Below are 12,917 nucleotides of genomic sequence, written 5' to 3' on the forward strand. Positions count from 1 at the left end.
CTATGACAGTCCGCCTCTGTCTGTCCCTTCAGGGCATTTCTCACAGAATTACAATAAGTTCGAATTAGTTCAAAACTGGTGTTTCTTTCCGTTCCATCCCGCTGCCTCGGCCACGCAGTAGGGCACTATGCCCACAGTGGCCAGGGGCACAGTGGCACTCTTACAGAAGGACAGCAGGTAGAACAGAGCCCTGGTGTGGGCTGGTGGCCTGAATGAGTCCAGTAAGTGGAGCAGCAGCAGTGTGGCGCCCACGCATGCCAGCCTATATGTGGCACCACCGCCTACTCTCCGGGCCTCGGCGTAGAGGGGCGAGTGCAAGCCTAAGCCCAGGCCTAAGAGAGTGCCGGTGTTGCGCAGGAGGCTGGCGAAGGGTGTAGTGTCTATGTGGACCCATTGGGGCCACTGGCACCAGCGCTGGGCCTTGTCCAGGGTCCAGAGCAGGTTCACCCCCAGGCCCCTGAGGACCAGGTAAAAGCCCACAGCGAAGGAGAGCAGGGAGAGGGTGGTGTAGACGTAGCGCCTCAGGCTAGCCCTGTAGATCCACTGGACCCGGTCAAATGGGAAAACACCTAACACCTAACAAAGGCGCCAGGCACCTACTACCATACCTTGTTCAAAGACACCTAAATATTTTGTCTTGCCCATTTACCCTCTGAATGGGACACACACAATCCATGTCTCAATTGTATCAAGGCTTAAAAATCCTTCTTTAACCTGTCTCCTCCTCTTCATCTACACTGATTGAAGTGCATTTAACAAGTGACATCAGTAAGGGATCATAGCTTTCACCTGGTGAGTCTAAGTCATGTAAAGAGCAGGTGTTCTGAATGTTTTGTACACTCGGTGTATATCTGAAAGGTTTGTATTTGTAGATACTCTTCCTGGGGTCCAGTAAAATTAAGGCAGTTGTACAATTTTAAAAACATCACAATACATTTCACAACAGATTTTACAATGCATTAAGTGCGTGCCCTCAGTGTGCTCCCAGGCCACTACTCTACTAGCACATATCTACAACACAAAATCTATGTCTGTGTGTGTGTGTATAGTGCGTATGTTATCATGTGTGTATGCATAAACAACATCTATGGCAGAAGTTACACCAAGCCAATCAGTGTTCAAAGCAGGGCTATTACCATATTGCTTATCCAGAACTGAAAGAAGGGCAGACAGGGTAGTGTTTGATTTAGAATTCAGTATAAGAGTTGGGGCTCTCCACTGACCTGTGACGACCCCAGCGACAACCTGGTGAGGGAAGTGGGCAGCGATGAAAACCCTGGAGAGACAGACACACACCTGCACACACCAGAAGACAGCCCACAGGGTCCCGCGGACACACCTGACACACACACACACACGCAGGGAAGGACACACAGTCAACTACTTTGCAGAGTTGGATCATTCAATCTAGAGAATTGTGTCTAGCAGATGAACTCTGATAAACAACATAGAATTGGTCCTCTTACCAGTTCTTGATGTGAACCCCATGTTCCTTGAGGAGGATGGCGAGGAGTGATGAGATCATAGCATAGTAAACCCCTGCAGCACTCATGGCATGACCCGACGGACTTCCTGTGAGAGGAGAACTGCTGTCAAGTACAGTTTTGCTTGAAAGAAATTTGCCAACTGAATGGAATCGAACTGAATCGAACTGCACTCTATACTCTTCTGTAAACTGGTCATCTCTGTATATCCGTCACAAAACCCACTGGTTTATGCTTATTTATTAAACCCTCGTAGGCCTCACTCCCCCCTATCTGAGATATCCACTGCAGCCCTCATCCTCCACATACAACACCCAGTCTGCCAGTCACATTCTGTTAAAGTATCCCTAAAGAAGCACACATCCCTGGGTCGCTTGTCTTTTCAGTTCACTGCAGCTAGCGACTGGAACAAGCTGCAACAAACACTCAAACTGGACAGTTTTATCTCAATCTCTTAATTCAAAGACTCAATCATGGACACTCTTACTGACAGTTGTGGTTGCTTTGCGTGATGTATTGTTGTCTCTACCTTCTTGCCCTTTGTGCTGTTGTCTGTGCCCAATAATGTTTGTACCATGTTTTGTGCTGCTACCATGTTGTGTTGCTACCATGTGTTGCTTTCATGCTATGTTGTTGTCTTAGGTCTCTGTATGTAGTGTTGTGTTTTCTCTCTTGTCATGATGTGTGTTTTGTCCTATATTTGCATTTAATTTATTTTTATTTCTAATCCCCGTCCCCGCAGGTGGTCTTTTGCCTTTTGTTCGGCCATCATTGTAAATAAGAATTTGTTCTTAACTGACTTGCCTAGTTAAATGAAGGTTAAATAAAAAATATAAAAAATAATGGAATTTAATTCATTTGAGTTGAAAATACTGCATGGATTCTCCAAAAAGGAGAATGGTGGCAGTGGTTCTGCCACCAGCAACAGACAAACAGACTCACCTGGACTAGTCTCACAGGTCATATGGAACTGCCCAATTTGTGGCGCTGATGAGTTGCCATAGTAAGGAGTCTCTTGAACCCACCAATAGGGACGCTCGCCAAACAGGATCCTGTGTAGACATGAGAGAGTAATATATCATGTATCACATATTGAATCCTCCTCTGTCTGGCAACATACGCACTGGAGGGATCATCTGCTAGATCGTTCTCATAGCATAGTTAAAACATTCAGAACCTACATTATTTTCATCCTGGAAATATACATATTATATTGTTATTCTTTATCTTAGCATCTGAGCACTGTGATTAGTATTGGTAGTCACCTACCATTTGAAGATAAGGTTGAGCCAGTCTCCCACCACAGCCACCCAGACCAGCTTGATCCCCACTGCTTCCCGCAGGTGGAAACACACAGGGAAGAAAACAAAGAAGGTGTTCCGCAGGTCAGCTACCATGGAAACAAACAGGAACCAGCTCTGAGTGTCCCTGTAGTGAGTCTGGAGGTATCGTGTGGTGCTAACTCCATAGGCGTGGACGGTGTCCATGGCTGCTCTCTAGTTCACTGTATCTGACAGTCACACTAACGTTAAGAACAGTCTTCGACAACTAGTCTATAGCTGCTGCCTTGTCTGATATCCTACGTCAGAAGAGCAGAGGTGTCTGCTGAGATGCCCGCTGGCAGTACCATAGTTCTGTGTGTATTGTCTGATAAAGTCAAGAGGTAGTGGTGTGAGGTCTCTGTGCAGCCCTTGTAGTGTGTGCTGCTTGTCTGTCCAGTGCACGCCTGTCACCGCTGCTATCCCTTTTATACCCTGTGTGAACACCTGGTCACTCCACCACGCCTGATCTTTGAACTGGAGAGAGTGAGGAGGGAAAAGAACTGGACAAACATTACATCATGACCGACTGCACTGCAGCCAGCTGGTCAGTGCATCACTATGGGGACTACCTGTGGTGTGGTATTGCTGGAAGACCCCCCCCCCCTACCCCCCCCCCACACACACACACACACACATGCATGCACGTACACACACACCAGTGGCGGCTGGTGGGAGGTGCTATAGGAGGATGGGCTCATTGTAATGGCTGGAACGGAATCAATGGAACGGTATCAAACGCATCAAACATATGGAAACCACATGCTTGACGCCGTTCCATTAATTCCATTCCAGCCATTACAATGAGCCCGTCCTGCTATTGCTCCTCCCACCAGCCTCCACTGAGAGACATATGCATGCACACATACTCATCACCACCGTCACGTCATGCATCCAGTTATCACTCCCTGCCCTGTTGAGAGCTCAGAGTGAGTAGATACCAGATGAAGTAAATGTGAAGTGTTGTTTTTCCCCCGCCGCCTGATTGCCCTCTTATGGGGCTAGTGGAGTTGAACAATAACAAGCGTATGGGTTCAATATGAATCGCTGACAGATTTCTCCTTTCAAGAGTTCAGTATCCCTCAATGTCTAATTGGTCCATCATTCTTATTTCATTCAATGACTGCTTTAAACTACATGTACTCTCTAAGGGTTCCAAAAGGGTTCTTTGGCTGTCCCAATAGGAGAACCCTTTTTGGTTCCATGTAGAACCCTCTGTGGAAAGGGTCCTACTTGGAACCCAAAAGTTTTCTACCTGGAACCAAGAATTGTTCTTCAAAGTGTTATACTATGGGGACAGCCGAAGAACCCTTTTAGGTTCTAGATAGCTCTTTTTTTCTAAGTGTGTGTATGGTTAACCATGTTAAGAAAAATGAATTTTTCAGGAGATACTACTTAGCATGAGTTGCTGAAAGCCAAAGGAGGGAAAAAAAGAGGACAACATGGAAAAACCCACACTGTACAGGCACGTCGAGCTAGTGATGGAAAAGAGTGTAGCCTCGTTTAGTGAGGCATGGAGGGGAGGGAAGGAGGGAAGAGGGGGGGAGGAGGAGAGGGTCTGTGTTTACTTCTAGCTGAGTGTTCCCAGCCACCACCCTCCAACCAGCACAAGTTTCCAAGGTGATATGTTTTCTGGCCAAGGCCGACTGACAGACATTAGGCCTGTTCCTTGCCTGCTGCTGCTATTGTTTGCTCCACAAACCATAATCTTCCCCAGGGAGCTAAAAATAACACTAGCATGGTCCCACTGTGCAGCCCACCACACGTACACACACATCCTACAATTCCCATTTCATGTCCGTCCCCCCACCCCTCCAACTGCACTAATGGAGCGGATGGCTTTCCCTTGAGAAACACGTTCAGGGAGGGGGAGACAAGTGAACGTGTGTGTGGGGTGGGGAGGGGGGAAACCAGCTGAGAGATGCATGATCTAAGTGTGTTTTGTTGAACTCTAAGTGTGTTTTGTTAACTGTGGTTGATCTCTGCTATACAACATGTCACTGTGAAGATGTTTACTCAGTCAAGAGCATATGTCTACACAAATACTTGTGTGAATAACAAGGCAATTGTCTTAATTGCGCCATATTGATTACCAGAGTGCTTTAACCAGGTTTAATAAACAGAGTTAAAACAGAGGTTAACCCGGGCACTCCATCGCCAATATTACCCTTGCCATAGACCACATCACCAACATCACTGCCCTGCACACCAAGGTAGCATCTGTCCCAGTAGACTGTCCTGATAAACTAGAGAAAAACACACAGTTGTCCAAATATTGAATGTTCAGCCGATGGTTGTCTGCTTTGTATGGAGATCAGGCTTCTGAGCTGTGGCTGTTTGGGACTGTGAGTTATGACCTAACCAGGTCTATTAGTTAATGATTACAGACATCCCCAACACATTCATCACAAGTGTGAGGATGCATGATGTATTAGAGAGGAAACCTGTGCAGGACACCATGCGTTCATTACATTGTCTAGTGTTGCGGTTGTTCACCATGTTACAATGGGAGGATAATGGTCTACTGGAGACTTTTAGCACCAGGGAATCACAAGGCTCAGACTTTTGCGGAAATAATGCATTCATGTCAATGGGAGATTTTTGTGAAAGTTATCCTTGCAGATCACATGGTAGGATTCCTCCCTGAGTTTCTGGACTCTGTCAGCATCCTCTTTCATCAGTTGGAGAGGCTTACCTTTGAGGAAGTTCCAAAGGGTAGTCAAATACTGGGGTCTCACCATGCATAGGCCTAGATTTCATTAAATGGATGGTTTATTTTAATAGGGATGGGTACAAGCACATTGAAATATTGAATAAACAATAATCTGATGCGTAGCATCAGCTAGATTAGTGTATTAAAATAGCATCACTGTGTTTACACAATACAATTTAGCCATAAAGTTGAGGTCTTGTTTATAAAGTCATCTGGTCTGTTCAGCATTTATACATCTGTTATAGAAGTTGTTGTTGAAAGAGAAACTAGACTAATTAAGGACTACAGGCTCAAAGGAAGTGTTGCACTATACTATCATGAACCTCAACTTATAGGCAACTTTCCGTCTATTGCCCTTGAGAATGGGCAGATGAAGCCATAGCGTGTGACACCCATGTTGCTACCGATGTCTCGCCAGGCAGTCTGCCAAGAGAATCCAAATGATAAACAGTCTTGTTATGACAGTAAGGTTCTTTCTAGAAACTTCCAACATACTTTCCCAAGTCAGTTCAGACTCCTCACAGTATGCACTGAACCAAGAGACCCTGACATTAAGTATTTTATGCTAGATTTTCTTGTTGCCATAAACAAAAACATTTCCCATGGTTGAAGTTACCTAATAGTTGTGCATGGGTCTTTTATTATGAAATTAAAATCAAACTCAAGTGAAATCAGGTAAATTGCTAAAGATGTGTGATTTTATCTGGCCAGCAGTTGATCTAATGTTTTATAGAAATATGTTATCTTTCTATGTAGGCTATAGGCTATCCTGTGTATATTCCTCTATTCAAGTCTTCTTACTGCTTAGTCTAAGTCTAGTAATCTTGGCGTAGACTTTTAAACTCCAAGTGACTCTCAGAATGAAGGTGCCTCTGAAGAGACTGACAACCAGTCTTTGGTCTACCTCTGAGGTCAGTGTGTGGGGGTTCTTACCAGTAACTGGAGCAGTCTACTGGTCATGACTCATGACCGTTATATGGTTAGTGGAGCAGGAAGATCACAGGGCGAGGACATTGGGGTGACGAGCACTAGGCAGCTAAGAGTTTGAATCCAGTGGCAAATGTCCCTGACATCAACACAGATGCAGTTGTCTCCTCTTTATTTATCGGGGGGGGTTGCTGTGTCAGGAGTTAAGTTAGGAATTTGACAAATTAAGTTCTTTGCTTTCTCCTGAGTGTTTTTTTTTTTGTGCTAATCTTTCTTGTTTTAACCAAGCTAGCCTGCAGGCATTAATTAGAATGGAGGACAAACCAAAGTTTCCTTAGTGTCTGACTGAAATCATGTGAACCTAGATGTGGTAATCTCCATAGGAACGTTTTCTCTGACACCACCAACTCCAGTGTTTATTCAATGTATCCATTCCCCTCACAGTTCTAACACTTTAACATCTGGTCTGTATCTGAATGTCTACACAGTGAGTGGAATTTATTGAAAGTGGAAGGTATAAAATATACGTTTTGCAACACAAGTGGGAGCAGACATATGTGTGTGTGTGTATATATATATATATATATATGTATGAATGATGAGTAGCCTACACAGCTTTAAGAGGCACTTAGCAGCAGAGCAGAAATCCTTTTTTCCAAAATGTGGACAAAGTTGTGCGTAAGAGGCCTGTTAGCTGCATGGACATTCCTTCAAATATTTACGATGGCCAGGGAGAGGTCATTTTCAGGTCACCTTTTGTAAGGATTGGAGGCTGCGCCAAGATATGTTACAAAATCTGTGGGTTGTCCAAGAGGGAAAATTACAAACTCGCAGTGGCCTTAAAAATGCCAAAATCTTGTGCAACAGACCCTATTGTGCTGTTATCCAGGCTGTATCACAACCGGCCGTGATTGTCCCATAGGGCGGCACAGTTGGCCCAGCGTCGTCCGGGTTTGGCCGGTGTAGGCCGTCATTGTAAATAATCATTTGTTTTTAACTGACCTGCCGAGTTAAAACGTTTTTTTTATTTTAAAAAGGTATTACAACAAGAACTTCCGTTCCCATGAAGTGAGGAGGGGTGGGGAGTTCATTCACCCACTTTGATCTGGTCTCTGCAGACACCATGGGGAGTAGAAAGACTGTAAAAAACAGGAAACAGCTGAGGTCCAGCCCATTTTAAACAAATATTTTTATTTGGAGAGACAACTAGACAGATTATTTCTTATGTGTAAAGTAAAAACATAAACAATCAACGGAGAGTTACAGCTTCCTCCTCATACAGAGAGTGGTCAGACGAAAGTGAATTAAAAAGCCTCAGTGCAGTGATAAAGTATGCAAATGAGCAGATATAAACCTATACTGTATTGAGTTGAATATATACAGTGAGTGTACCATTTAGAGGGTGAATGGGCAAGACAAAAGATTTAAGTGCCTTTGAACAGGGTATGATAGTAGGTGCCAGGCACACAGGTTTGAGTGTGTCAAGAATGGCAACGCTGCTGGGTTTTTCCACTCTTAAACAGTTTCCCGTGTGTATCAAGAATGGTCCACCACCCAAAAGACATCCAGCCAACTTGACACAACTGGAAGCATTGGAGTCAATTTGGGCCAGCATCCCTGTGGAACACTTTTGACAACTTGTAGAGTCCATGCCAAATTAGAAATCCAATATTGTTTCTTAATTATTTCAAATGTTGTCTTGGGCAAGATTCACATTTTCATAAGTATTTTAGTGTTTAGTGCAGAGCACACTCAGGATTGGGACTGGGGACTTTTTTTTCTTCTCTCTTCAAACTTCATGGTCCCTTCAAACCCATTGTAGGTGAAGGGTTCAATGATTGGGGTGCATGAGTCTTCAGTCAAGCAGGCCATCTTGTTATTTTCACAGTTTCCCTCTGACCCTGGGCTGATGTACACCCCGTCTGGAGAGTGAATAGACGGGTCCTCATCAAAGTAGTTATGTGGTCTCAGGATCACTCCGCCTCCATTTCCAACGGTAACTGTGTTGGGGATGTCCTCAGCATGAGGAATGTGGAGGAAGCCGGTGGTTACCCAGGCAACCAGGTCCTAGACAAAAAAAGCACTAATTTGGTGACTACCAAACCTTCATTTATCAATGACCTGAAAATGTGCAAATCTCAAGAGTGGCAAAATATATGTAAGGACAGTGGCCATTAGATCAAAAACACACCTGGTTCTCAATGCTCTCGTCATCCTCAATGTACTTGCTGAAGTCCACTGCTGGTGTCCACATGTTGTTCTGACTGTACAGGCTACTGCTGGTCTGCTCGGAGTCTTTGTGCTTAGTGATGGCCACTTTATACCTGTAATAAAATAACAAAAGTTGGTCAAACTGCTTTGCCTTTGGTCTACCTGTAACCTGTGTTTTAGGAAGTAGGACCTTCCTTAGGAGGAGAGGGGAGGGAGACTCACCTAGCCCAAGACATGGACTTCTCCTCTGGCTCTGTCTCTGGAAGGCTGTCACCGGTGAAGCTGACCACCTGGAGGCGGTAGGAGCGTTGGTGGCCCCAGCGGTTGGTGCGGTTGCTGGCGATGTGAAGGTAGCGTGGCGTCTTGGTGTCGTAGCGGAGAGCAGCCTCCTTCTCAGTCTTTAGCTGGGCCTCCACCAGCTGAGGAACCATGGCATAGCGCTCCGGCATCCAGGGTAAAGAAACATTCATAAACTTCATGTCCTTGGTCTGGAATACATTCTCAACCCCTGTGGTACAAAATCCCAATTCAAAATTCTAATTATTGGATCATGTTATAATCCTATCATTGAAATTAAAGATAACTCACAGACACGTCCAGCACCAATGTAACCAACTGGGGTTAAAAAGGTCTTCAGTGGCCACAAGACATTTATAACTGTGCTTGACCTTTCATCGGTTCATACTAGGTCAAATGTATTGTTCACACTTACCCAACACGTCCAGGTCAACTTTGAAGTTGATGAAATGAGTGTGGATGTTCCCAATAGTATTTTCTGCCACCTGGTGTCCGTATTTGAGATTGCCGTCAACATTGAAAGATGACGATATGTATCCAGTGGCATGCACTTTGGCCTCAACAGAGCCGCTCTGGTAAAAAATGAAGTCCCACAAGTAGTCATAGTTACCTATGGCCGTAATGGTCCTAAAAACTAAGGCACTGTTTACCATGCCTCCATAACTATTGCTGAAAAAGTCCGAGAAGTGTCTTCTGAGAGGACGGCCTGTATTGTGCTCAAAAATGCAAATTGAATTCCTGAATCTATGAGGTGCACTGACGTCAATGTATCGGAAAGTGTCGATGTAGGTTGCCGCGTATGGACAATCCACGCCTCGAACGAGCTCGTGCGCAAAGCGACCTATTCCGATACTAGAGTCCAAAAACTTAGTCAGAATCATGCCGGGTGTGATGGAGCCATAAACTGACATTGCCTCTTGAACACTAAGCTCATAAACTATCCTCTCCCCCTTGAAACGAATGTCAAAAACTCTCATACCGGTGAGGGAACTCAGACCAAACGCAAAACTCCATTCGAGATACATGACATGATTATTCTTGACACTGAAGCGTTTACCCTGCGCGTAAAACTGCTGAGGGCTTAAACCGGTGGGTTTACTTCTAGGTTTGAGTGATGCATAGTTCTGTACAGGTTTATACACAATTTTAGTCACTGTCCCGGCATCATATTGTTTTATAAGATCCTCCACACTGTCAAAGTACTGTCCGTTATAAAGTAATCTCTTCACACTCCAAAGAGACGCGTTGGTGCTTTCGTGGTTGATTAAAACTTCCAAACCTACAGGGTGGATGTACATCCCACTGAAATCACGAAAGAAAGATATCCATGTCTGTCTCTCTCCCGATTTGACACCCCGAGGCATGCCTTCGAAACCATTCAGGGTTTTCTCTTTACTGACATCAAAACTTTCTTTCACAATTTTGCCAAGTTTTGTAAATACCTCTTCATTAATAAACTTGAAAATAAGTGCATATTCACCAATGGTGACCGTACGCGCATTGATGGGCAACTCTTCTTTATACCTCTTAACCGTGACATCGCGGTGGTAAATCGGGTTGGGGAGAGGTCCCACCACATATTCTTTAATGTGCCCAAGGGTGCCATAGAAAACCACCGCAGTCGCCTCTCTCACCGGCTTGGGCTTATTGTTATCTAGGTAGCCAAGTGCATCCGCTTTCATTGGCAGCAAAAGATCAATTAAGAAGAGAAAATTCCCTGAAGGCTTTGTAAGCGCATTGACAGAAATATTCAAGTCTTTCTGATTACTCATATAGTCGCGGACTCGGAGATATTCCTCGGCGGACAGGTCAGCAAACATCGCGCTGCGTTCATTGTGTTTTCCCTTGAAAACATGATGCGGCTTCGAGGAGCATTTGGGCAGCCTACCTGAGTAAAGACATACGATGACAATATTCGCTATTACTGAGATCAGGCCAAAGAGTATCAATATCCATTTAACTAATGAAGTCATTCTCCAAACCACAATCTAAACATCCTGGGGTGTTCTGGATAGAGGAGGCGATTGCAAGGAGCATAACATAAGATTAGGCGCGCAAGTGAATTTGGGATGAGCCACACCCGTCCGTCCCTCCCCCGTGCAGCACCCTCAAGAAATTCAAAGCTCTCGTATACTTTGAATAAAGTTATGCAATTGCCGGGATTTAATCCAATCGTTTTTGGATAAAGGCCAACATTCCTCCTGTGTAAAGTATATTTTACGCACATATTGTATGCTCCATGTGGAAAGGGTATTGCGTTCCTGTCAAATAAATACTTGTTCAATGGACTTGGTTATGTTGATATAATTTTTACAGATATTTTATTTGTACATGTAGGCTTAGATAGAAAATTAAATGTGTAACTATTTTTACACAAAATGTGGTGTGCAAGAGCATCGTCGTCTTGAAGTTGAAATACACTATAATGGTTATTTTAGTTGGGAAGCCTCTATAAACAAGGCATTACGCGCAGACAAAACAATTGATGGTTTTGTTGTTTTTCACTAGCCTGGGTCTCACTGCACTGTCGAAAAACACCTTTAATCTGGTTTGTCTGTTGTGGCCCGCCGTGTTTCCTGGACCCTGGTGGGAATAGTTTTCCGTTTCGGAACGCAGCCAACATTCTCTTCCCAACATTTGATGTAAGTGGAAAGCCACAAGTCTTGGCAGCCTTTCTGAAATTACTCAGTTTGAAGTAGGTTTATAGTGTATAGCGCTCCTCACTTTTTCTTTCTGAGGCAAGCCGTAAAAGGAGCTCTCTTATTCTAACCAACAAACACAGCTATAACTCTTAGTTGCTACATCCAATTTTGGATATAGGCATTAAAATAATTATATAGCCTCTACCCATTGATTCATGAGTAATAGGCTACGTTATAAATGCCTCATGAGCTAGTTCAACTGTAGACCTACCCCATCAGAAGCCAAAATATAAGCTTGTTTGACACCAATGTTTGTAAACAATGTAGGCCTAAATGTAAACGAACAATGCATACCCTCAAAACACGGCTAGCAGAGACAGTTTTGTATTAGCAACTGATAATTATGAGCTTATATGGTATTAAAGTTAAGGGACATCACCCTGGGCGGGGTGAACCATAGTAGGGGATTAATAGGGCAAACACCATCTCCAGAACTGAGTGTGTTACTTGCAAATTACTGTAAATGTTTACTCCGGGTTGCAATCCTTATTAAACAAACTAACCTCCGATCAAATAAGTTTCCTGTGGTCTCTTGTATGAACATAGGGCAGAAATCCCTTACAACTGTTTGCATCTGAGTGATTGAAGCAGGGAGAACAGGGTTCCTGATGATCATCTTGGCCTTCCTGCGACACCTGGTGTGGTAGGTGTCCTGTAGGGCAGGCAGTGTGCACCCAATAGTGAATTCAACTGCACGGATCACCCTCTGAAGTGCCTTGCGGTCCGTGGCGGTGGAGTTGCCGTAACAGGCTGTGATGCAGCTCGACAGTATGCTCTCGATGATGTACCTGTAGAACACTGTGAGGGCCCTTCTGGACAGGCCGAATTTCTTCAGCATCCTGAGGTTGAAAGGTCACTATCGTGCCTTCCTCATCTGTCCGTGTGGTTAGACCATTTCAGCTTCTCTGAGATGTGTACACCAAGGAATTTTAAGTTATTGACTGTCTCCACGGCCCTGTTGATTAGAATGGGGGCATGTCCAGCCTTGTTCCTCCTGAAATCCACAATCAGCTCCTTTGTTTTGCTAACGTTGAGGGAGAGGTTGTTTACCTGGCACCACGCCGTCAAAGTGCCTTCCTCCTAGCTGTAAACTCTCTTGTCGTTGTTGGTAATCAGGCCTACTACTGTCGTGTTGTCAGCAAACTTGATGATGGAGTTGGAACTGTGTGAGGCCAAGCAGTCGTGTGTATACAGGGAATATAGAAGGGGACTGAGGACGCACCCTTGTGGGGCCCCTGTGTTGAGAATCAGTGTCGACGAGGTA

General features: G+C 44.5%; 1 protein-coding gene and 1 pseudogene across 1 annotated transcript; both read right to left on the bottom strand.

The window, feature by feature from the left end:
• Window positions 1-65: 65 nt before the first annotated feature.
• Window positions 66-3,255, bottom strand: LOC118937742 (annotated as a pseudogene).
• Window positions 3,256-7,613: 4,358 nt separating this feature from the next.
• Window positions 7,614-11,011, bottom strand: LOC110538408 (primary amine oxidase, liver isozyme). Its single transcript, XM_021625215.2, has 4 exons — window positions 9,367-11,011; window positions 8,877-9,162; window positions 8,635-8,767; window positions 7,614-8,510 (listed from the first exon to the last, which is right to left on the bottom strand). Exons 1-4 carry the CDS (start codon window positions 10,922-10,924, stop codon window positions 8,196-8,198), a joined length of 2,292 nt encoding a protein of 763 aa, XP_021480890.1. The 5' UTR covers window positions 10,925-11,011; the 3' UTR covers window positions 7,614-8,195.
• Between the last annotated feature and the right edge of the window lie 1,906 nt (window positions 11,012-12,917).

This window comes from Oncorhynchus mykiss, chromosome 12 (genome assembly GCF_013265735.2).
Source record: "Oncorhynchus mykiss isolate Arlee chromosome 12, USDA_OmykA_1.1, whole genome shotgun sequence".
Classification (NCBI taxonomy): Eukaryota; Metazoa; Chordata; class Actinopteri; order Salmoniformes; family Salmonidae; genus Oncorhynchus; species Oncorhynchus mykiss.